This window comes from Lagopus leucura, unplaced genomic scaffold (genome assembly GCF_019238085.1).
Source record: "Lagopus leucura isolate 7727_CA_CO unplaced genomic scaffold, USGS_WTPT01 Super-Scaffold_100004, whole genome shotgun sequence".
Classification (NCBI taxonomy): domain Eukaryota; kingdom Metazoa; phylum Chordata; class Aves; order Galliformes; family Phasianidae; genus Lagopus; species Lagopus leucura.
In genome coordinates, this window is record NW_024962264.1 from 57798315 (window position 1) to 57823987 (window position 25673).

At 41.7% G+C, this 25673-nt stretch overlaps 2 protein-coding genes across 2 annotated transcripts; both read right to left on the reverse strand.

Annotated features, from left to right (window-relative positions):
• Positions 1-239: 239 nt before the first annotated feature.
• On the reverse strand, positions 240-2242 carry DRD5 (dopamine receptor D5). Its single transcript, XM_042871540.1, has one exon. It carries the CDS (start codon positions 2240-2242, stop codon positions 776-778), a length of 1467 nt encoding a protein of 488 aa, XP_042727474.1. The 3' UTR covers positions 240-775.
• Positions 2243-13205: 10963 nt separating this feature from the next.
• Positions 13206-24242, reverse strand: OTOP1 (otopetrin 1). The gene is made up of 6 exons (XM_042872005.1): positions 23957-24242; positions 20216-20352; positions 17769-17827; positions 15883-16013; positions 13749-14695; positions 13206-13376 (listed from the first exon to the last, which is right to left on the reverse strand). The coding sequence occupies exons 1-6, from the start codon at positions 24240-24242 to the stop codon at positions 13206-13208; spliced, it is 1731 nt and encodes a 576-aa protein (XP_042727939.1).
• Positions 24243-25673: the final 1431 nt, after the last annotated feature.

Below are 25673 nucleotides of genomic sequence, written 5' to 3' on the forward strand. Positions count from 1 at the left end.
AAAGAAAAAAAAAAAAAAGCACCTAACTGGCTGTAAGCAGAGCCATATAAAAAAGCTCCTTTAAGTCAACGGTGCGTATGATCCTTCCTTTCATTCAAAAATTGTATTTTTGCACAGACCGTTTTGCTTTTACAGTAACAGGGTTTAGCAGTTAGTCATGTAACCATTCAAATAAGAATGTTACAGTTTGAACACTGGTTGTAAATCTTTCAGAGTGATAAATGAAAGATAATAACCCCTTGATCAATGTAACATTTATTTATTCATCTGGGAACATGGCAAGGATACCACAGGCAACAACTCTGCCTGGAGAACATGGCTTTCACATAAACTGTTCTGGCAGAAACACACATTTAAATAATCAACCAAATCATCACCTTGCTATTTCTATCTTAAAAGAAAAACAATAAACAAACAAAAAGAGAACTGAAACATAAGACCTGAACAAATGAGCAGTCCAGAAGTTAAGCTATTGGATGTCTATACCAGCCTCAACATCAGTCCCTGTTCGCAAAAGTAGCAACACTCAGCACTGACAATGCAACGTCCATCTACAACTGGACTGACTGTACTTGTACCATGAGACCTCCCCATGGCTGCAGTCAGTTTGTCCCATCAGAGACAGTGTAACAACATCCTGCAAAGCGCTATACAGAGAAGTGAAGTTAGCATGAAGTGACTGATCAAACCACAGCATAAATCAAGCAGATTTTTCCATTTAGTGTTAATATTTTGGTGTATAATCTAAGCAGAAGGGACCAGGAGAGGATGCAGTTTAATGTAAACCATTTGGAGTGAAAGGTGTGATTTTGCCTAGTGAGATCTCCCCCTCGCAATCCAGCTCACAGACAGAGTCAGTGGCAACCTCGGGGTCGGGGGAGATCTGGGACATCCTATCAAAAGGGTCCTCCCGGTTTTCCTCACAATCAACCACATTTGGGATCATGTTCACATACGCAGTCACTATCTCCTTATGGAAAAGGGTGTCCTGGTTGTACGAGATGAGCTCATTGCTTATATTAACGGTCTCCACTGGAGTGCTTGAGCAAAACTGGCCACATCCCAGGAGGCTGGAGAAGACCTTCCTGAAGTCAGCATTGAAGGCATAGATGATGGGGTTGAGGGAGGAGTTGGCCCATCCAAACCAGACGAAGATGTTGAAGGTGGTCTCGCTGACGCAGGGGAGCCCAGCTCGGGGGTCGCTGGGTGGGCTCTCACAGAAGGGCACCATGCAGTTCAGAATGAAGAAGGGCAGCCAGCAGCAGACAAAGACGCCCATGATGATGGAGAGAGTCTTCAGCACTTTGGTTTCTTTCCTGATGGAGGACTTAAGGGTGGTGTGATGATGGCAGTCAACGTGGTTGCTACGGCAGCTCTGCGCGTGCTCAGCTGCCCGCTCCAGTGAGGAGATGCGACGGATCTGCACCTGGGCAATGCGGTAGATCCGCGTGTAGGTGACAATCATGATAGCCACTGGGATGTAAAAACTGATCAGGGAGGAGGAAATAGCATAAGTCCTGTTGAGGCTGGAGTCGCAGCTCTCCGATGACCCAGGGATAGTGTTGTTGCTCCCATAGGTGCCGTCGGAGGGCGTCATTGCTGCCAGTGCCACCCATGTGGTGCTCATGTCCTCTGCCCAGGTGGTGAAAGCACCCGCTGCCTCCAAGCCAGTACCGAACCTATCCTCAATGTACCCAGTGGCAGCAGCAGTGGCAGCATCCCCACCTCTGTGCCAATTGAGCTGGACTGGGATGAAGGAGATAAGCACAGACAGTGCCCAGGCCACTCCGATCATCACTAGGGCCAGCCGCTGGGTCATCTTCCTCTCGTACCGGAAAGGGCTGGAAATAGCCCAGTACCTGTCCACGCTAATCACGCACAGGTTAAGGATGGAGGCCGTGGAGCACATGATATCGAAGGCCACCCAGACGTTGCAGAAAGCCCCAAAGGGCCAGTAGCCGGCCACCTCAGCCACTGCCTTCCAGGGCATGACCAGCAGAGCCACCAGCAGGTCGGAGACGGCCAGCGACACGATGAAGATGTTGGTGACCTTGCTCCGCAGGTGCCGGTAGCGGACGATGGCCGCGCACACCAGCACATTCCCAAAGAGCGTCCAGAGGATGAGCAAGGCGAGCAGGCTGCCCGCCGCCACCTGCGCAGCTCCGGGGGCTCCTGCCTGTCCCCTCGCCCCGCCGGGGGTTCCCGCCGGGGGCGGCAGAGGGCTGCGGCCGCCCCGCAGCATGGCTTGCGGCTACCGGCGGCGGCGGCGGCGGCCGGGGAGCGCCGAGCAGCCAGCGCCGCCCCGCCGCCCGGCCCCATGGGGCCGCTGCCCCCCCGCCCCGCCGCCACCCCTGCTCGCTGCCCCCCGCCCCGGCGGTCCGCAGCCCCCTGCCCGCGCTCACCGCTCGGCGCGCCCCTGCCCGGCCGCTCCGCTCAGCTCTGTTCCACTCGGCGCTGCTCGACGTGGCCGCTTCGACGCCGGCTCCGCCCGCCCCGCGCTCGACGGAGCTCCCCCGTCCCCGCTCCTCTCTCCTCCCTTGTCTCACCTCGCTCCTCGCTCCCCGTGCCGGCCCCCGCCGCCCTCTGAGCATGCTCGGCGCCGGGGACGCCCCGTCCGGTCCGGCGGAGAATGGAGCAGCAAAGCGAACGCTAAATCGTGTACGGGTCGTCCGTGCAGTTGTTGCTTCGCTGTACGCGGTTCCACCGAAGGGAACGGGGAAACGTGTCCCGGTCCCGGGGACGGTGGGACTGGAAGGGGCCGTGGAGAGCGAGGCAGGGCGGGTTTCTCCGGGCGTCTGAGGTTTGGCACAGGGAAAGAAGCCGGTAAAGGACTCCCGAGTGTCCTCGTCGCCGCTCTTCCGTGGGATGCATCGTTTGTCTCCGTAGGGCTCGACGCAGCCAGCAGGAAAGAAGCAGACACGGTGCGATTGGACTCGCCGTGAGCTGGTATAACACCCGTGTTTCAAACATAGTGCAGTGACTTTTATTTAAAATACCTTTATTTTCTTTTATTTTTTAACCCTTTGATAGGACCAGAACCATCCCTGACTGAACATCCCGTTCGGGATGCAGCTGCCCCTCCGCTGCGGGTGGGACCGGGCAGAAACCGCAAAGACCTCCTGGATCCGGAGTGACAAGAGCGAGGATACAGCGACAGTGTTTCTAAATGCTGAAACAACAGAAGCTCGGCAACCTTTTGGGCAATTTTCTGAAAGAAAAACTGGAGCTCCACTTCAGCTCTTGCTAAAGAAATTGACACTGCTTTTGCACGTTTAAGCGGAGTTATATTTAATATTGGAGGGAGGCTATAGCTTTTGTCACTGAGCTCTGAGCGTGACTAAAGCGGAGATGCTGAGGCACTGTGCTGCTTGCACAACCCAAGCGGTGCCTCCTGAGATGGATGTAGGAAGGAACAAATCCCACAGGTATTTGTGCACATGGCCCTGAAGCCACTGATCCCGAAACATGGACATTTTGTAAAACAAAAATTAGTGACCTGATTTGCTTGTTTAGCATGCGTGCATTGCTTTGGTGGTGCAGAGGTGTGCATAGACATGTAAACACATTTATGTATAATAGTGATAGCATGCATGCATTTCCATGCATACAGTCACTATGTTGTCAGCTATGTGTTAGCTATTTGAAAACAAACACACATAGCTTTTGTGCATGACAACAAAAGTAGCCTGATAATAACAGGACAGCACAGAGCTTGGTGGCTCAGCACCAATGAGCAGCAGGCTGGCTGCCCTCCTCCAGGGTGTCAGGCGAGGTGCTCTGGCCCATCAGAACAAGATGGTCTGAGCTCTAAATGGTCAGCATCTAAAGAATGGAGTTGCATTCTGCTTTCTGCAGGACCTCCAGAGAGCTATGCAAAGTCGAGAGGAATTTTTGAAGTGTATCTGCATAGCAATATCTGGATGTCTCTGATTCCTGTGTAGCTGAGAATTCAGATATGACCCTCTCTCATCTAATTTTTTAGCAAATGCTCCTGAGCTCCAGCTACTGTGAGCTGGAGTGAGACACCAAGGTCAGGCTCTGAGCAGCCTGATTCAGCTGTAGGTGTCCCTGTTCACTGCAAGAGAGTTGGACCAGATGGCCATTGATGGCCCCTTCCAACTCTAATGATTCTATGATGATTCTATGAAGTTGCCATCAGAGGTCCTATGGAAAAAGTTGGCTCACTTACTGGATCCATGGGCTCGTGGAAGTGCAGTCTGTAGTGGTGACCCAGCACTGTGTGCACTCTGAACTCATTCCAAGCCTCAGCAGTGCACCAGGCATTCACAATACCTTCAGTGCGGCAGACAAAGCCGCGCTGTGTGCCATGGCAATTGGTTCAGCAGAGGAGACAAGGGGAGAAAAAACAGCAGTTGCACTGCTTGCAGTGCATCACTGGAAGCAGAACTGGGCCCAGGGCCATGGTTTAATGGGGACAGTTACAGATGTTGTAGTATCTCACCCATTTCATCAATATCTTTCAAGCCTGTGATAAAATCCTTCAACATTTATAGGATACAAGCATCCTTTTTTTACTTTCTGTAGGCAGTTTGCATATAAATATCATTTTAAGAGTGTCCATTAAAGCACAGCTGTCACTTGCTGAGAGATTTGGGGTATTTTTTTTCATCCTGATATCATCTCTGTAATGGCTTTGTGCTTTTCCTACAGAGCTTCATCTCGTTTCTCTCTTTTTATTTTATTCACCTGTTAGAATCCTCTCACAGCTGGCGGATTGGAAGTAATGGAATTTAACTGCTATTGCAATGCTTCTGAGGGAAAGAACAGTTTGCAGTTCCTGATTCTTGAGATGTTTGTTTTACTGCCACTCCTTCCTTTCCTTGCAGCTCAGTCTACTTCCACTTCAAAATACAGAAATGCACTATTCTGAAAAAAGACATTCATTCAAAAGCAGGTGATTAGCAAAACTAGCACACTCTCACCTAAGAGATACTTAGTGCAAAGAGATAAAAAATAATTAAGGCCAGAAGGAAGGTCAAAGCTATAGACATAGACGTACTACTAAGGGCTGGGCTACAAAAACTCCTCACCAGGCAGCTCTGATCAATTAGATTCCAACTCAGGTAAGGGGTCTAGAAGTCACAGAATCATAGAATCATTAAGGTTGGAAAAGACCACTAAGATTATCCAGTCCAACCATCAGCACATCCCCACCATACCCACTGACCACGTCCCTCAGTGCCACATTACCACAGTTCTTTAACACCCCCACCACCTCTGTGGCAGCCTGTGCCAGCACCCAATCACTCTTTCAGAGAAGAAATTTTTCCTGACATCTAACCTGAAGTCACTGCGTGTGATGCCATATTGGTGAGGCAGCTGTGCTGCTCTTAGCTTTGGAGGTATGCTCAAGTGGAGCTCTGCTTAGCTTAAGCTCCATTGGTTTCATCCACTGAAGCTGAAATGCTGCAGAGGAATGGACAAAGCTGTGTATATATATAGAAAGAGAAGATGTTGAGTAAGGAAGGAAGAAGAGAGGACTGATGTCATCAATTTGTTCAGCACAGAAAAATCCTTTAGACTTGGTTCTGTTCTGCAGTATATATATATCTAGGCAAATGAGTTGTAGAAATTGTTTGGGAAACTTCCTGAGCTGAGCAGAGAGCACCAGAAGGGTTCAAAAGAGCTGGAAATGTCTGATGAGTGAGGGATGTTTCCTGGTAATAGGCCTTTTTTCATCTTTCAGGTAAGGTTTTAAAACTGCAGTGGCTGGAAACTGAATTGATGGGAAATCAGGGCATAGATAAGGTGCATGGTTTGAACAGCGAGGACAATTAGTAGCTGACACGATTGATTTGAGATTGTAATGGATTTGCTGGGTTTGAGATCTGAAATTCAAGGCTGAGTGCATTTCTTAACGGTGGTGCCTCCACTCCCCAGCAGCTCATCCTAGCAGCAGACAGGGGTCTGGAGGCTGTGCAGGGAGGAAAGCAATTGCAGATGATTACAGTTATCCCTTCTGGCTTTAAAACTCATCAGTGTTTTTGTTGACTTGAGATTGTGATGGATAGTGTTAATTAGCCAGGTGAGAGAATAAACAGCCCTCCCAGTACTTCTGTTGATTTTTTCTTTTTTTTTTTTTGGGGGGGGGGGCCCGCCCGGGGGCAGGGGGGGGTTGTGATATAGTTCCCACACAAGTTGTTGGTTGTTCTTGCTTGAAGTCATGAAGTAATTGATGTCACCAAAAGAGATTTCCACAGATGTTCTTTTCCTGTTGTTCATACTGGCCCTGACTACTTAAACTCATGGTAAAAGATGAAAAACAAATGTCAGTCACAACGAAAGGCAAAGGAAACAGAAGTTTTGTTAATATGTTTTCCTGGTCAACTTAGTTCTTTCTGTAATTTCTATCGCATAAAATATGATTTTTTTTTAATATCCATAACAGTATTGTAAAAACTCATATTGATATTTTTCAGGGGCTACAGAAGGTGCAGATAATACAGGAAGAGATCATATGATGAACTACTAAAGATCAGAAGTTTTGAAGAAAGATGAAGAAAATAGAAGATATATTGATTTGTGTAATGATAAAATATGTACTCTCATTGCATGCATACCCATATCCTATGTGAGCATCTGTTCTCAGAAAATTATCAAGATATATAAGCTATTTTGATTATCTAATACTAATCATTTCAATATTTTTGGATCAATAACTGGATCTGTGATTATTGAATGGCATGTGTAAATTATAGATTTTTCTTGTTAGTTACCTCTATTGGAACGTTTGCTATCAACATCTCTGGATCGTACTCTGCCCATTAATTCTGAGGTGGTCTTGCACAAAATGAGCAGTAAAATCCAGTCATTTTTGAGTAGCATGGAATAGTAATAGCAATTTCAGTGGTGAAAATGGGCTATGTTCATAAAAATTCTGATCGAAAACAAGGACTCAGAGAACAGTCACTCTGTGTGCTTTTATCACAGAGTCACAGCATTGCAGGGGTTGGAAGGGACCTCAAGAGATAGTGAGTCCAACCCCCCCGCTAAAGCAGGTACCCTACAATAGGTCACACAGGTAGGCATCCATACAGGTCTTGAATATCTCCATAACCCTCTTTTACAAGTCAGCAAAAATGTATCAGCACCTTAGTGCAGCCCTGACTGGGCTGTTAATGTGAAAACACGAGGATCATCCCAGCCAGAAAGAATCTGGGAGCAGGGAAGGTCAGCAGCTGCGTCTTGACCTCCCAAGGAACATAGGTGGTATCTCGTGGGGCTGGATGAGGAACGGATGAGGAACTTCCCTTCTCCTGGTAGGCAACTCTGGGACAGAATGGAGCTCAGAGGGGAACGGGACCCCCACAGTGGCATGGGTGGCAGCAGTGTTCTCACAACACTGCAAATGCTCAGCAGAGAACTGTGCTTTGAGGTGGCTTTATAGATGGGCCAATAGTTGGAGATGATTTATTAGTGGCTCTGCACTTCTTAGGGGCCATATAGGACCAGGACTAAACTTTGTAGTTCAGGATTTATTTCAGGGAAGAATTACAGTTTCAAATTTATAAACACAAGTGGTATGAATGAGCACTTTTGTCACTTTGGGATAATAGCTGTAAATGACTGCTTTTACTTAGTCCTGCTTATTTATTTATTTATTCCTCAAGTAAGCCTTGAAATAAAATGCTCTTTTACAATAAACTTGTCTAATTAATCTCAATAGCATAATATCAGCAACATCAGCAACCCTACTGCAATGAGCCTAAGGACTACTTTATATGTGTATGTGCTACCACAGAGCACAGTGCAACTGCTGACTAAGACATCAGTCTGCCAGCACAGGACAGAGTTGTATGGGGACTGATAAAGACAAACCTAAATTTATTCTTCTATCCATACATGAGACAGCAAAGCTATTTATTCTAACTTGTGAATAGCCATCGGGATACTGAACAGAGGCATTTCAACCTACAGTATGTCTACAACTGCCATCCTGTTGGTTTCTGTTTCTCTAAAACACATAAGGAAAGGCAAAGCAGAAACTGTCACTTTTTCAAGAACCTCTACAGCACCATTATGACCCCTGATCTGGATGACATCACTTCAAATCAGAGGAAGGAATATAAGGGTCAAAAACATGCAGTCCAATAATTCAAGGGAGATAGCTCAAATTCTGCAAGTCATAGCCACAGTGGATTGGCATAGTGTGCAGCTTTGCAACGAAAAGAAGCCTTGGCATAGGTCAATGCAGGAAAAAAATAGATGAAGAAGAGGACAGCACTGTGTGGAGCTGATCCAGGCTGACATCAGTTGTGGCAACTGGTCAGCAGAGGATTCATTCTGGGAATGGCTTTGCCCTCCTCCTGTTTGAAGGTGCCAGTGAGATCTGAGCTGTTAAGCCAACAGTTCATCCCTATCAACCTCGTGTTAGTAAAGCAGAGTCTGAACCCAGTGAGATTTTCTCTATGTTATTTTGGCAGGGTTGGCCAATCAGAAATCTCATATATGTTGACTTGCAAGATATGCTAAAGGACTACCTTTGCCTTGGGCATTCAGCACAGGTAACTGTATGTAGACTTGTCTTCATCAAGCATAAAATGTGCATTGATCTGAGAAAAAAGAGTGGCCAAAGGGAACAGTGGGTTCCAAAATGTCAGGGCATTACAAGGACAGGAGCAATCCATTGAGATATTGTCTGCATGCCTTCATCAAAGAAAAGGCTGTGGATCAAGTTTCCAATTCCCAATTTGGGAATTGTTTGTTGCATATTAGCTGTATTGATTGCAATAATTATCTAGAATAAGTAAATACCACATCAGGATCTGAATTTTAATTTCAGAACAATTTGCAACTACTTACTTTTGCTGCCATGACCCTTCAAGTTAAAAATAACAAGCTAATGCAATTTATTTTAGTACAATTGACAGAGATTTGTGTCCTGAAAAGTGACAGTTTATATTAGGCAGAGCAGCATCTCTACCTAAAAATAAAATATAGTCAAGAGAATTGCAGTCACATGGAAGTCTAACACCCATTTCTGCTTTGACAGAATAACACAAAGGTCTATGAGGTGGTTTCCCTCCTGGAGTAACTTAATCTGTTAATGATGCCTCACTAATGTACTTTATTTCAGTGTCTGATCCCCACCTAGTGGCATGCAGATCATGCTGGCGTCTGGTTTACCTGTACTTGTAACTGCGTACCACAGATTCAGTCTCAGTGACATACACAAGCACAAACCTGATGTCAGATGCAAGCACTGCCATCTCAGAAAGAGTGGTCAGGCACTGGAATGGGCTGCCCAGGGAGGTGGTGGTATTACCATCCCCAGAGGTGTTCATGAAACATATAAAAGTAGCACTGAGGGACATGGTTAGTGGGTATTGCGCTGATGGGTCCATAGTTGGATGAGATGATCTTAGTGGTCTTTTCCAATCTTGAATGACTCTATGATTCTATGATATTTTCCTGATATACTGACGTTTTTATTTGTGATTGTTTTTGTACTGGACAGGTTTCCCAACAGAATGAACAAACAAAAGAAAATTAAAGGCTTGGAGGAATGAAAGCCCCGAAAAATATTTAATTGCATAATAAATTAAAATGAAGAAGTTATGGTATTCTTGTTAGTCTTGGCTGTGTGGAAGGGGCTGTTCTTCACTCGGCTTTGATTGAAATGTTGACACACTCCCTGGCAGCAGTTGCTATGTGCTTTTTTCACAAGCTGGCTTTTAATTGCAGGATACTACAGTGATGTTCAAGCAAAAGTTTACTGGGAAATAAGCACAGACCAGCCACTTTTTACAAAAGTTTTTATATAAACTTATATATGTTGTGTAAACACACTCCTCTGCCTTTCAGTTGTGCTTCATTTGTGAGGAGTCAACGATTCAAAGCCAGCTGGACATAATCCCACTCTGCTCAGAGCTTTTGCAGGAGAAGGCAGAACATAGTCAGGACATAGTAGGTGCCCAAGCTTAGAAAGGTCTCTGCAGATTTGATCTTGGAGAATTTATTACATGATGCTCAATGGAAGACACAGTTGTTTATTTTTTTTTTTAAATGAGCTTATCATCCTCATAAACACCTTTAATTCATCAGTCAGTGGAAAGGATCATGTGCTTAAATTATTCAGACAGTTTCCCTCTCTGCTATTCTTTGGAACTGTCCCCTTCTCTGCACTGATATAGACCACAAGTAGGCCATGCAACACAGGAATACTTGCAAAATGATCAAATTGATCACTGTAACTTTTTTAAATGTGATTAAAAGAGGAAAGTTTAAGGACTGTGAAATACTGATAGAGGGAATTCAGTTCATTTAGAAAAACTCAACCATGATGCTTCTACCTTCTTCCATCTTAGATCAAGTGTCAGTGACTCTAAAAGCCACTTAGAAAAGTCTGTGGTCACAGAAATTTGACTCTCCAGGCAAATGCTTGAGGATAGCAGGAGTACTTCAATATGTTACCAGCCTTTATTTTTATACATAAATGAGCTCAAATGCTACCTAAGCATAATAAGATGATGTAGGAAGAAAGGGAGGGAGGGAAACTGAGGGAGTAGGAGAGTCATGATAAAGAAATTTCTGATTTATATTGTGCAGCAAAAATTCAGAGTAGTTTACTTCCCTAAAGAATATCGGACTTGACCATGTTCTCTTTTTTAAAAAGTCTCTTTTTAGATGTATTAAATTGGTCTTAATGGCATTCACTGGAGAGCACAAAAGTTGACAAACTCTCTCCCATAGGCACCTCTGAAACGCAGCAATGGCAACAGTGAGACCAGGGTAAGCCTGCTCTCCAACCTCCAGCTATGTGCCTGAGTGATTGATTATATAGACTAACTTTCTGCTATTCCTTATAGAATATATAGGCTATGATATACTGCTATTGTGGAAATACACCAAAGAGAGAGAGAAAAAAAAGAAGTTTGAAAGCAGCTGTTTGGAATGGACTAGGTTGAACACTGATCAGAGGCAGATGTGACATCAAGTTAAACAATCTGATTAACATTCCTGGTTAAAAATTTCTTTCTTCAAAAGCTGTACTTCTAAAATGTTCATACTTGAAACTTCATGACTTACCATTGCATCAAGAATAATTTACACTAAGGTCTTGTTCTGTAAGATGTTCTCTATTTGGGCAAAATGATATTTTTGGGTCAAATCCTCTTGTGAAAATCTCTTATGTCTCTCAGACTGAAATCTGTTCTCCAGTTCCCTGAATCAATTAAGTCAGTGGGGTTTCATCAATGCAGCTTGGAACCAAATTTGCTCATTAGTATGGTTAAAGCATTTGCAGCCAGAATGCTGCTCCAAATAAACTTTAATTTTAGCACTAAAAATCAATTTAATAGCGAGGGCAAATGAAATTATTTCAGTAGTGATGCTGAGAAAAAGAGAAGACTAAGTAATGACAGACAAAAATGCTAATGTTATTTATTTTTGAAAATTCCAAATGTGTGCCAAGTTCTCAGTACAGCATATGGATTCTTTTCTGGCCCTAGGGATTAGTGAGTTCTGCTTTGGTTGAACACAAGTGTTAGAAGTCAGTGAAAGAGCACCACTTTTGGCTGAAGAATGACATGCGACCCATCCCACAAACAGAGCAGAAGCCAAAGGAATCTTTCTTTAACAAACCTTTGTTATTGTTCAAAGGTTGAAATGGAATTTGTGGGGCTACCTAGCAAAATGAGTTTTCTCCAATACCAGAAGTAGCTGGAAAGTTGATCCAGGCATTGGTTTGGAAGGAAGAAGAAGGCTTTATTTGATGTTCCAGCTTGCCCTATTTATTCTGCTTGAAACGAAACCGGTCTGAGAGAACCAAGTGGAGAGAGCTTCATGAAAGGAGTGTGCAAGAAGGTGAGATGAGGCTACTCTGTTCCAGGGAAAAGATAGAAAAGGCTATGAGAGAATGAGGGCAGAAACCAATAGCAATGTGGTAAACGAGCACAACAAGCAGCACCAGAAAGAGGCAGAGGTTACAGTGATGTGATCAGGGGTGGCTCTAAGGAGCTGAAATTGCTCGGCAGGAACACAGGTGTTCTCATGCTCAAACTCAGTGGTGGTGAACCTAATTCAGACTTCAGGTTGCTTTACTTGATATGGGTTTTGCATCAGGTGAAGGAGGTAACAAAGCTCCTATGTATGTTACGGCTGTATTTGCCACAGAGTAGATTCGAAATTTAACTACTATATGAAGAAACGCCTAGAAGGCATCAGGCAATGGTCTGTGTTTGCCCTCTAGTGGTACAAAGCCAAAATTTCCGTTCTGATCCGTGATTGTGAACAAAGCAGCTGAAAGCTGCGTTCTATCGGACCCCTGTAGGAGTGTATACGGTTACCTTCCACCCAAGAGAATGAAGTACAAAGAAATTAGCAGCTACTAAGAGAAATTGTACAGGAAATTTAAAGCATTATGGGAACAGAACATATGTAATTTAAGCTACCAGATTAGATTTTTCTCTTTCAAAACGTTTCAAGGATGCGTGAATAAAGAACAGAAGAAAAAACTTTATTTCACGGTTATGTCATAGAGTAATTACAAGACAAGAGAGATGCATTAATAGGAATATATTTTATCAGAAGAACTTACACACAGCATGGTATCTAACCTACATGTTAGTTATTTGGTTTTCATGTCATATAGTTAGGAAAAAAAAAATAGTTAAATACTGATTTTCCAGATATATATTCCAAATATTCAGAAATTTTAATATAATTCCCATAACCCAACAAAGCAGAAAATATTTTCCTGTTTTACTATTAAAAATGTGTCTAGGAATTAAAAAGCGGGGTTTTCAGAGCATCCGTGACTCAGGGACATCAGTTGGTACAGCAGTCCTTTCCCTCAGAAGTCGAGCAGTTGTTTTTTCCTTTTTTAAACAACTTTCACAGGTCACAATGAATGAAAAAAGAGCAATGCAAACTGTTCAAATTCAGGACAAATTGCTGAATTTGACAAAACACGGATTAACTAGATTAAATTAACTTGACTGTGTACAGTTAACACTAATATGATTTTGAAAAGTCTAAATGATAACACTACATATGTAACAAAATGCACAGATAAAAAATAAAAAAAATATTACATGCTATTAGCTATGGTCCCTTCTCTTAGAAATATTTATTGAATCTTCTGTCTATTGAGCAGCTGTTGCTCACTCATTCATTCACTCTTTCATCTGTTATTTGTTTAATTAGTTATTCAATCAATTGTTCACTGAGGGACCGTGTATGATCTATGTTTTGCAATTGACTTCAAAGAGTGAGGCAGCTGAATGCATCCGATAGAAAATAGAAAAAGGCATCGCAAGGTTCACAACAATTATCCAAGGTTCAAAGCCAAAAACGATTTCTTCCAGCCCATTGTCGTATTCTGGGCGGCACCCAAAAGCTGGCGGTATCCAAAGCTGCAAGGGAAGAAAGCAATGCTATATTAATTATAAATGATGAGGGACCAGCCCACGATGACTGTGCTCCCATAAGCCTGCAGTTTAGTTCTGGAAATACCTGAGCCCTCCCTGTTACCGGGGCACAACGGCAGAGATTTCAGCTTTTACTGTTAATAGTTTTTTTACACTTCCTTTATGATGACTAGAAAAAGTTAGATTCCATGTTCAGATAAACTCTGTTCCCCAAAGGCATATCTACTTACTCTTCCAGAAGAATTAAAATTTACTTGCTACAGACTACAGAGCCCTGTAATTTTAACATACTTATAAGGCTAGATGGGTTAGGAAGATTTGGGTATTAGCTTGTGATTTACGTTCAAAATGCCTTACCGAAAGGTTGCAGAGGAATAGAAATGCAGCAATGTTCTTCAGAATTCTCCTCTTGTTGTCAGCCACTGAGCTCCTGCTGCAGAGGGAGAACTCAGAGGCAAAATGCATGCCCGAATCACCTCCCTGACTTGTCCCTTCATTGTCACCGCTGCTCCCAACAGGTTCTCTGGCACAGATACTGCCACGGAACAGGCATGGCAACTCCCCAACATCCTGGGCAGCGTGGCCATTGTAAATCTCCTTGTATGAGGGTGTAAGTGTCAAAGTGCTCCCTCGAGACACTGTCACTATTCGAAGCGTTTTAACATCATCATTCACCTTCTCCTGCTCACGATGTATGGATTCAATGATAAAGAGATTCTGAATGTATTTCTCAATGATGACCAGGACGGAATAGGGCAGATTATACCAGGTGTATTTGGGATGAGCCTGAGCACAGATAATCGCTAGAATGGAGCCCCAGGATAGGAGCCAGGACCCAGCAGCTGTGCCAACCAGCAGCTCTGCATCCAGTTTTCGAGCGGGATTTTTGGAGTTGTCCAACGACCTATCGTCCAGTCTGTAGATCAGCAGGGCAATGACTCCAGCTGTGCACATGAGAGCCAGCACAAAGATTGCATGGAGGTAAAACATTGTCAGTGCTAACTCGCTTTTGATTTTCGAACGTCCAATCTGGATTAAATACACCACAACAATTGCTATTGTGCTAGTTAACACAATTAGTCCAAAAATCATCCCAACGGTTATGCCGTGGAATTTGAATGGAGTTTTGTATTGCTGATGGTGTTCTACTTTGCGGCCGATGTTCTTCCACAGGACATACAGCATTGTGGATGCTAGAATGTGGTATTCTATATTAAAGGGGTACAGGTAATATATTCCTTGAGAAAATATTGAACAGAGAGTTGTTGTTGTACAATTGCATTGAGGAGCATGGTCATCTAAAACTAAAGGAAAGGGAGAGAGATTAGAACTGTGAACTATACAGAATTATTGCTTCAAGTGAACAAATAAAACATAAATAAAACAGTAAAACATAAGGGTAAGATTTCAGTGAGATAACACATCGTGCTGTCCACTCAGCCATCTAAAATGGGCTCAGGTTGTTTAAGTCATTAGCATGGTCCCCAAACTGTGATCTCTAGCTGCTTAGCAGTAACCACACCATGAACAAATGCTGCAGCAAAGTGCAGAGGAGCCTTTGTAGAAATACTATTCTATTACACAAATATCAAAGATGCCAAGGGGTTGAGTCCTCAATCATTTGGGTCAGATGGACAGCACAAAGTTAATGAGAAGAAAGCTCCTCTCGTTTGTATCAGTTACTTACACTAGTGTCACTTCTAATAACCACAGCACTTCATTAAATTTTTGTTTATGTCTAGGAAAAAGATAAAATAAACCACAGATACTTTCTTGTGATACCCCAGTATAGTTTGAAGGTAAAATAACTATGAATCTGTCTACTCCTTCTGAGAGGAACCTGTGAAATTAGTCTCCCTCTGCTGTGCAATAACCTGCATTGTAAACTCAAAGAACAAATTGCACATGTGTGTAAAATAAATGTACTTAATGTGTATTTATAACCCAATCAAGTAATTTAAGAAAGCATGCATTTCCACAGTGCCAGAAGATAGCATTTTTACAATGTGTTCATTTAAAAACACTCTGAATCATTCTGCCAAATTCCATGGGTCTGCATACCACATGTTACCTCTCTCCTGGGAAGGATTTTCCATTATCCAAAATTATCCATTCTTGTTTCTCTACTGATAGTTTAGAAAATAGTAAATTATGTTTTTGCAATAGCTGTATTCAATTTACTTCTTTCATTTACTAATAAAAGGTTACTCAGTGATGTTATTCCTCAAAAGAATTATTTTTTAAGATTCACTTGTATCTTCTGGCAATTGTTTTTATTCTGGACCTCAACCAATGGGTAGATAAAATGACAGAAAACCACAGCCTGAGTTGCATACATGATCATGGTAATACATCATCTTAGTTATTATATAAAAAGACTGTATATCAGTTGACTTCTTGCCCATACAGCAGGTACCCAGCTCTGTCCTGCAGAAATGTAGCATTTTGTGTGGGAGCAGGAATTCCAAAATGTACCAACACTTCATCTTACCTATTGTTATATTCCCAAAGCCAAGTGTGATCAGTCTTTCCTTATGTTCATTCAGTTGATGCTTTGACTCTGTTAACACTCCATTTGTCCACAAGAGCAAATTTGTGAACACAGAATGGATAACCCCAAACCTACAAAACAAGGTAATTATTGAAGGAATCTGCACAACATACATTTATATCTATATGTTTGTTAAGTACAATGGATTAATAGTACCACATGTGGCACTACTTAGTTAGCGCAGGGAGAAAAAATAGTGAATGATCAAATGATCTCTCTAAACATGTTCCACAGTGGAGCACAGTCAATGTTAGACCTTCAAATTAGCACAGAAACAAAATGGATTAATATATTAAAGCACAGATGGGATGCTTTCATGCTCTCTTTTGTGATGTTTTTTATTCTTTGGACTGGATATGTTAATGACAGTGAATTAACATTCTGACCAGGGTTAATTGTTCTGCAAGTTGTATTTCTGTGGTGCTTCTTCATACTCACTGTGGCTGGCCTTTCTTCTAAGAGATACCACTGCTTTGTCTAACTTCTAGTCCATGCATTTTTGTCTCCTGGAGATAGCTTGAAGACAACAGAGGGCTTTATCCCATTCAGACTACTGGTACAGTGAGGCTAGGTCTCCAAGTGGTTTTAAGAATCTTGCTCTTGGACAAGCCATGTCATGGCTTGGTGAAACAGAATAGCATCAGAGAAAGAAGTGGGTTAATGATTCTGAAGCTTCTGGTAAAATCCATACAATATTTGTTCTTAATTGCCCAGCATTTCCCTTTTTATTATAGAAGACCATGGTATCTGTTTCCTGGGCACAATCCTTTCATTCACTGTTCTGCCAAGCATTATTCTCTTGCACCCAAGACTCATGATGTTTCTTCACTAAGAATCAGTTCTTTATTACTGAACTGTTTGCAGTGAATGACTTGCAATCAGGTATTTCAGAAATTCTACATAGAAACAGAGCTGGTTTCTCCATGTGACACTGCAAGCCTTCTGTGATCACTCTGCTTTCTGCTATGAAGCTGAAATGTTTACCCAAGGGAGCTGAAAAAAGGAGAGCCATCATCAGAGCTGAAGTATCTGACTACATTTCTTTTACTTCCTACAAGAAGTGGCCAGCTCACTGGCAACTTGACATTATTATTTAAAAAGTTCCTATGTTTGTTTATTTCACTTTAGTGTCAAGACAATTCATGTTCACTAATCTACGCTTTCACAGAACCAAAATACATCAGAGCTAGCTCTTCTGCCTCAAAGACCAGTCCTCAGTTCCATACCAAATGCATGTACTCACTTGTTTCAGAGGACGCACCAATTACAGCAGGAGAATCAAGATCTGGTGGCAAAAATATGCAGAACCCTTACTGAGCTGGGTGCACAGGATACTGCTGGAGAGGCTGTGTTTGTCAGAGTATTTGCATGCCTGCACCTAGCTCCAAAAGATGAGTTCCTAAAAGGTCATTATAAAATATCCCAGATACACTGCACTGACTGCAGGTTGATGATGCAGATTCCATCTCAGCAGGAGAAAACAGAGTTGTGCATAGTTCTCAGACATAAATCTGATGCTTCCTTCCTCTAACAAACATACATGATTCTGGACATGTCATACGTTACACTCTTTCCTTCTCTCGTAATAAACACATTCTGTGTCTATTGCATGCTTTTAAGCATGCTTAAAAGAAGAAAAAAATAATTCAGATTATTATCTTCCAACTTGGGTGAACAGTGTTACTTTTTATTTACAATAACACAACTAAGAGGAAAATGAAGCTTTGTGAATTTTCAGTGTCCCTTACACAGTAAAACCATAGGTGTTAAAACACTGTGCAGACATGCATTCATTGCATTCTCAATGAGGATCAGATCTACTTTACCTTTCAAGTGTTTTGAAAGACTGGATAATATCCTTTGCATGACACCAAAGAAAGTATACCTAAATGAATGAAATAAAGAGAAATGTCATTATACTAATGCATATGTATGAAACTCAAAAAGGAAGGCATATCTGAAAACAGAAACCTTGATGATTAAATCCACTGATGACTTATACCATGGTGGCTCCATATCCACACCTGTAAAATTACTGCTGATCCTTTCCAACACTCTGCCATAACCTCCCAGGCATGAGGAGACTAGGATTTTTAGCCAGTGGATCAAGAGTAGAAAGTTTCAAAATGACTCATCAAAACATATTATGTTTCTGTATCTGAAGAGACTTTTATTTTAATGACAAAGGAAATAAAATAGACAATGTTTCGATTGCTGCAGAGTGTGCTGATGCTATCTTTGAATAATGTACTAAACACAAGTATGCCATGGAAGTTCAAACTAAAATGAATAATTATCACCTTAGCCTTATCTCTGCCATGGGATATACGTGGTAAAATCTAACAGCAGATGTGAAAACATTCTTCAGAACTAAAATAAAAAAGAAGCTCAGTTCAAACACTGAAATCAAGACAGTGGAACGAAAATAGGGATAGAAAAATAACTAAGGTAAAGAAATTACACACAATCTAGTTTTTGCTCCCAGAGCACATGTTGCATCAAAGGAACAAAGGGCTCTGTCTGTGAAAGAGCTTAATGCAAAGGCTGCCTTGGAACGGTGGAGATCAGAGGTAGGTCAGTGCTAGTTCATTGTTTGCACAGTTGCAGGATATATTTGTTCATTTACTGGCAAGTAATAGGATGTCTCATTATAGTAAAATACAACAGCATCCAACACATGTTCTGCAGAAAATGAATCCCTAGGCTTTCAGATGACAAGTAATTAGGAATCCTCTCTGGTGTAATTTCAGCCTGCATTTCAAGGACATGAGATTTTTCTTCAGTAAGAGGTATGTGGTAAATTACACACTTTACCTTTTCTTTGAGTGCTCATACTAACATTCAAGATTTCATTATTTTAAGCTAAGCAAATGATAAAATTAGCAACATGAGTGATGTAATATTAAATTAAACAAAATTATTTAAACAGTTAGACATTGGTGGCCCTGTCTACAGCAGGGCATTGGAGCTTGATAATCCTTGAGATCCCTTCCAATCTAAGCCATTCTGTGATTCTATGGAGAGCGAATAGTATAAGAATGTAAAATTATGTCTACTTCCATCAAATATGAATATTGCTCTCAGACAAAAAAATAGAGATTACTGCTTAAATTTCAATGATTTGTTTTTTCTTTTCTGCTACAGAAATGTGGAATGTAGGTGGTTTGATGGCTCATTTACATGCATCCACAATCACTAGAAAAACCATTATTTTCTTTCCTGTTCTTGCTCTCATCAGTGTGTTACTTAATTATCTTCAAAAGAGCATCAGATCACCTGGCTGCAACTGATTATCGTTCTTTAGTGGCTCTTCCTTTCTTTCTTCACCACAAATCTGCTCATAGAGGCTTAAAGGAATTCCAATTTTGGAATGTCCTGACAAGAAAGGGGATAAAAATCTCTATCTTCACCTTACCATGAAACACGCCTGGCTCCTGCAGATATCAACAGTTTTCATTATTTGTGCTTTCACACAGACTGGATAACAAGCTGCAACAGAACTAGGCAGTATTCATGATCCAGGCACTCAAAATAAGGAAAACTATTAAGAAAACTGGCCAGCTCCTTTTTTGCTATGTCATGTAGAAAAGGGCAATATTTATTCATGCAATAACAAATTTGCTATGGAACGTCACATTGTAATACAGAGACAAAGCCTGAAAGTAAACAAGTGGATGGAGTATTTTACAGGTGTCGTCGACCATCTTTGGTACTGCACAGCTACTGAGAAGCATAACCAAATGCTTCTGGAAGCAAAATCTATGTTTGTTTGTTACACAAAAGATGTGCAAGTATTTTATTACCCACAAAGAAAAGTTGTTTTTTTTCCACTTGAAGAATCAGGCATCCTTTCCTATCAGGGATATCAGAACAGATAGGTTGATTTTTGTGTGGCAAGTTGCGCATGCAGAAACAAGTGAATTGTCTTATCATCAAGCTCCTCTCTTCTGCCACAAAATTCTGAAAAGCTTTATACGTAACAAACTGAAAAACATGTAACTTCAACTACAACAGAGGGGTTTTTTTAATTTCTTTTTTGAACCCATAGGAGTTTTCCAGCTGAGCAATTACTGAAATGTCAGGATGCATAGTCTGAATGTGTGCATAAAATTTATATACATGCATTAAAACTTAGCCCTCAAAATTATCTTGTTAAATAGTTAGATATTAGATAATGTAAAATCCACTGATGATGAGAAGGGAAAAAAAAAAAAAAAGATATTTTTAGTAAGAAGTACCTCTATAATATAAAATTGCAACTGGTGACTTTTACCTGTAAGATGGTGTGTGCTGCATGTGTAACAGGAAAGATGCCTTCAGTTGGCGACAAACAGTTTGAAAAATCAATATAGTATCCAATTTTAAAGGAGTCCAGAATTAAAGTAATCACTGCAAATAATGTAATTCCACCTGCAAATGAAAAGATATTAGAAAATGTCATTGTACATAGACTAGAGACAATCTCTACCTCATGCCAAAATCTTGTTTAGGAAAATAAATGCAAATTGCTATTCATATTCTTGTTTAGGGAAATAAAAGTGGATCTGTGTTCATGAGGACGACTCACTCAGAGTAATAGGTAAGATTACTGAAAGCCTCTGCCCAGCACATCACTACAGCATACCACTGTGCACAACTAGTCCATCCAGCGACGGACCTGAAGACTCTCAGCACCTTGTAGATGGCTCTCAAATCCTTGCAAGATCAGCCTCTCAAAATGTAGCTCTGGAGCAGCCATATAGTGCATAAATTAATGCTTCATGTGGTCACAAAACCAACTATACAAATCAGGGGAACTGAACAATAATGTTACAGTTTCCAGACCCAAGAACTCTATAGCAGGCAGTAACACAATCACTTGATATGCCATCTCCGTTGTTTGGAGGCTACACTTCATGTCAGAGACCAAAACTGCAACAGGCTGTGCGGGTTGGTTTTTAGAAAGGAGCCAAAGATGAAAACTTCAGTACTATAACTTAATCCTAGCTATTGATATATACCATTATTAAAAATTTTGAAGATGGTCCCGCTATTTTTGTATTTGTAAGTTTAAGAAATATTATATAATTTCTATTGAGCACTGTACTAAGAAAATTTGATTATTTTTCTAATGTTCATTGAAATTTCTGTATTTTAGAAGATCAAGAATAGGATTTTCAGTATTGCAAAGCGTTGGCTTAATTCTTCCTATTAGCCATTAAAAAGCAGGAAACCAAGATGATACAGTTGTGAAAGTGTCACTCTAAAAATAGAGTTTGGATTTAAATAAAGGACAATTTAATGCAAGTAAGAAAAAGATGTAAGCTGAAGTCTGCCAAGAGCTGGGCAAGGTGACCAGCCACCTATGCTTTAAACTGAAGATGTGCTGCTGGAGAACATAAAGAAATAAAGCCATTTGTGAAACCAATCAATTTCCCCTTCGAGTTCTTTGTCTCAGCAGGCTGAACTTCAAAATAATGATTACAGAGCTTTTCATTACAGGAAAGTGTCCTCAGGGGAATAAAATTTGGAACAACAAAAGGGAAGAAGTCCATCTATACAAGGCTTCATCAGTTTCTCCGGGATTATTTGGGTCAGGACAGCAGGACTTTGTTTAAGACAATGATCTCACAGGAACTTTTGTCAGTAAGTAGAAGAGGCTGGTCTACCATGCAAGCTGGAAGTGAACTGCTCTAGTTCACAAAGTTCATATTTAGGCACAAAAAGACTTCAGGAAACATTTCTGTAGGCAGTTCTTGTCATTGGCCATTTCTCCTAGCTTTGTTAACTGTGTGCCAGGACCCTGCTACAAAAGGTCTTTGTTAAGTTATTCTCTTCCCATATTTGCCATAGCCACCTACCACCACTTTCACCAAAATGATGATCACGGTTTGAAGGGAATCATGAAAATACACTGAGCCTGTGTTTACATGTTGTACTAGTTGATTCACAGACATTTTCTCCAGCGATGAAAGCAAGGACATGTTCTTCAAAAGCAGCTGATAAAGCTAGTCAAGAATTGCCAAGAGCTTTCTGTGGAAAGACTTGATGAAAATGTGTCAATGCCCCTCATTTTTGGACTTCTCTGCCAGATAAAAGATTTCTATGCCAAACCATTGATACAGGGAAGAACAAGAGGGATCTTGGCAGAGGAACTGCCACCTTAGCTCAGCTAAGTTTTCTCTTACTAGTACAGAATAAAGGAGTTTTACGAGCTTGATGTAACTACAAGAAACTCTTAAGAATAGGAAAGTGTAGGACTTTCCCTAAGGACGAATTTATTGAATTGCAGAGTAGACATCCAAGAAAAACCGTGGAAGCCGCCACAGCCAAGAATATATTACAAAGAGCAGCCCTGTGCTAGTAAAAGAAATGGATAAGGTAACCAAGTAGTGCATTCCAGGATCTTATTTCTCAATGTCTGTGGCTCCTTATATCCTGTAGGACAAATGAAATGCTGTGAATTCTATGCCAATAGAAGAAAGGGCAGGGGGTTCTGCTCTTCTCACCCATGTTAAGTAGTATTTATTTCATACTTAGGAAGAGAAAGTTTTTCTTTGTAAGAAAAGCATAGCTTGATCCAAAATAGGATCAAATTAAAGCTTGCAATTATGAATTTTGGTAGGATTTAAGTCACAAAAGGTAATAAATGAAAAAAATGCCTGAGAACTAAATATTATTTTGGAAAACAGTGAATAATCAAAAGAAACAGTTGGCACATAAGTCCATACATTCAAGAGAGTATACAGACCATGGCTGTATATTGTTATACATTAAAAAATAATAATTAAAAAAAATCCCCTAAAAAATCCTCAGAGTAATTTTTATAAAATAATTGCTAGCAGGTGCAAAGAAAAACGAGAGACACACAGCCACTGAGACTAAACTAGACTTTCACATCACAGTCTTACTTCTCAAACTAATCAAATTTTAGATGTTCTTGGGATTTTCATCTAAGTTTTTCATTAGCTGATGCTGTGATAATTGATTGTTGTATCTTTGCTAGAGCAAGAAAATACTTCATGCCTTGGCTGTTTTATAGCACTCAACATACTTACTTTCCAATCAACTATTTGCAGTACCAAGACTGGAAAATCAGTCAGTAAAGCTGGGCTTGTCTATTCCTGTATGTAATGTTGATTTGGGTTTCCTTTTCCTGGGAACCAGAAATATGGCATTCGGTGGGACTGCAGTGTGCTCCACCAGTCTTTGATATAACTTGTGTCCTTACAATAGGCACCTGAACTGCAAGTAATGGCCATGACAGCCCTCCATTATCCTTCTGGAATTGTATATTTTTCTTACAAGTAATGCTAGCTTTTGATTACTTTTACATGTTTATATATTTTACCTACTAAACTATACACTGGTTTGGACAAGTATCTTGCCCTCTTCTAATTCTAGGTTATTCTATGGTTTGATGGTTGAATTTGGTGATCTTGAAGATCCAGCCTACAGACGGTGACCCAGGGCAGCCTGACCTGTTGTTGGCAGCCCTGCTCATGGCACGGGGATTGAAGCTTTTCATCTTTAAGGTCCCTTCCAACCTAAGCCATTCTGTGATTCCATAAAACTATTCTAAGGCATCACTGGACACGTACAAATGGGAATATATGGAATACATGAGTGGAGAGAACCCTTGGGGACATTTCTGACTGATGCTACCATAAAGACTATTTCATTGCCTGGAAAAGGTGGTAAATCCTGTGGGAATGTTGCATGTAACAACTGCCTCTTCCAAAATCTGTATTTTATTTCTTATGTATTGTCAAATTAGCCTGGTACATGCGGGAAAGGGGAAAAAAGGCTCTGTACTTTTCAGCACTGTAAGTAGTACATTGGGAAGTGGGAATGTTTAGAGACAGTTTTCCCACATGATCCCTCATTAGGGATCTTTATGCCTGTATTTAACTAGCACTCGTTGTGTGTGCACAAATCCCCAGCACCAGGATGCTCCCCGATAGAGATGCAGAGGGGATCGGTGCGGTATGGAGGTGGGTGATGGCCCGGTGCCACCTGCATGCCATATACTTACACTTCAGCCAGCGGGCTCCAGCATGCGTGTCCTTGTCTCGGATCAGCCTCCTTTGCGTGCAGCTCCTGCACAGGTACCACAGCATCCACAGCAGCTGGACAAGCATCAGCGTGATGAGGTAGGAGAGCAGATGGCTCTTGCTGATACCGACGGCGTGCACAGCCCAGGCGAAGGTGAGCAGCAGCCCGGCCAGGAACAGGTTGATGCCGTACTGGCTGCTGAGGATCTCGGCGTTTTTCTGCGGGTAGCTGCCTCCCGCGGAGGACGAACCGCCGGCTTTCTCCATCTCCCAGCTGCTCGCTGCGGGCCCCGCTTCCCCGGGCAGCCCCAAGCCCGGCCCACAGCGGCACCGGGGGCGGAGCGGGACCGCCGGCCCCCGCCGTGCCTCCAGCCGCTGCGGGGCTGCTGAGGGGCGGCGGGCACCGTGCCCTGGGTTCGGCCAATAGCTGGGGACGGCAGCAGGACCAGAGGAGAGAACGTTCTGTGACCTATAGCCAGAAGACAGGAATTCACGCAAACCTCCAGATCCGGAGCACCAGTTGCTTGCCCGTGGGGGCTGACAGGAACTCATCCCAGCGTAAAACATGAAATATTTCAGGTGGTATTTTGTTTGTGTACAACACGAATTCTCCTAATGCTAGGTGTTCGCGTAGCCATAGGTTGGAGGCCAAATACAAAGATAGACTTGTCCTTATTCTGGCCAGGCAGGTCTCACATCTTTACCCTAACCCTGGTGGTGGCATATCAAACATCCAAAGCAATGGTGTTTGTTTTTATTTTGTTTTTTAACACTCTGCAACCTATGTCTCAAATGAAATTAAACCACTAACTCAACTACTTAAACAACTGGAAGGAATGAGAAGATGGCATCTATTTTACTCCCACTGGCAAAACTTAAGGTTTTAAGCTTCTCTTTTGAAGCTAAAGAACAAAAGTAACAAAGGACATTTCTGGTAACAGATGAACACATAAGCCCTCCATCACCTCAGAACTACATTCATTCTTTTCTGAAGCTTGTAGAACTGCTATGTTCTACTTGGTATCTTACCCAATTGTTACATCTAAAGAAAAGAAAGGTAGGTGCTTTCATTTTACAGAGTTTCTACATGTAACTGTCTGGGCTATTTTATTTCCATTCCTTTTAAGGGGATTTTAAAGCATCTAGTTTTACCTGTGAAGAAGAGCTCTTTGACACTGGCACATATTCTCATTCTCAAAAGAAATCAATGGAAATGGACAAAAAATAATATATATCTAGAGAGAGCATGGTTTGAAGCCAGCAAATATATTCATGCTTTAGTGCAAGTAAGGCTTTTGACAACCTAATCATTGTTTTCAGGAACCTATTAAGATATCTTTTTCTGATGTCTTGCCCTAAGTTCTTGATTTGGTAGAAGGAAAATAAGGAAAGTTGACAGAACTGGAAGTAGCAACAAGATTTTGTCAGGTTGTTAATTACAGCAAACATTGTTACCAGATTCACCACTACTTGCTTTTGAGCATACAAGGATATGAGCATTGCATTTCATACTCAGAATGGTTACCAAAAGACTTCTGTGCAGTAAGCTTCTCTACCTGGGATTCTCAGAAAAAGACAAAGTAGTCAGAGGGCAAATACCTCTAACCAAGTTATACAAACTGGTTTTACACAATCAATTAACCCAGCTGAGAGGTCATGAAAGACAAACACGGGCAAAATGATGGGCTGACAGACCAA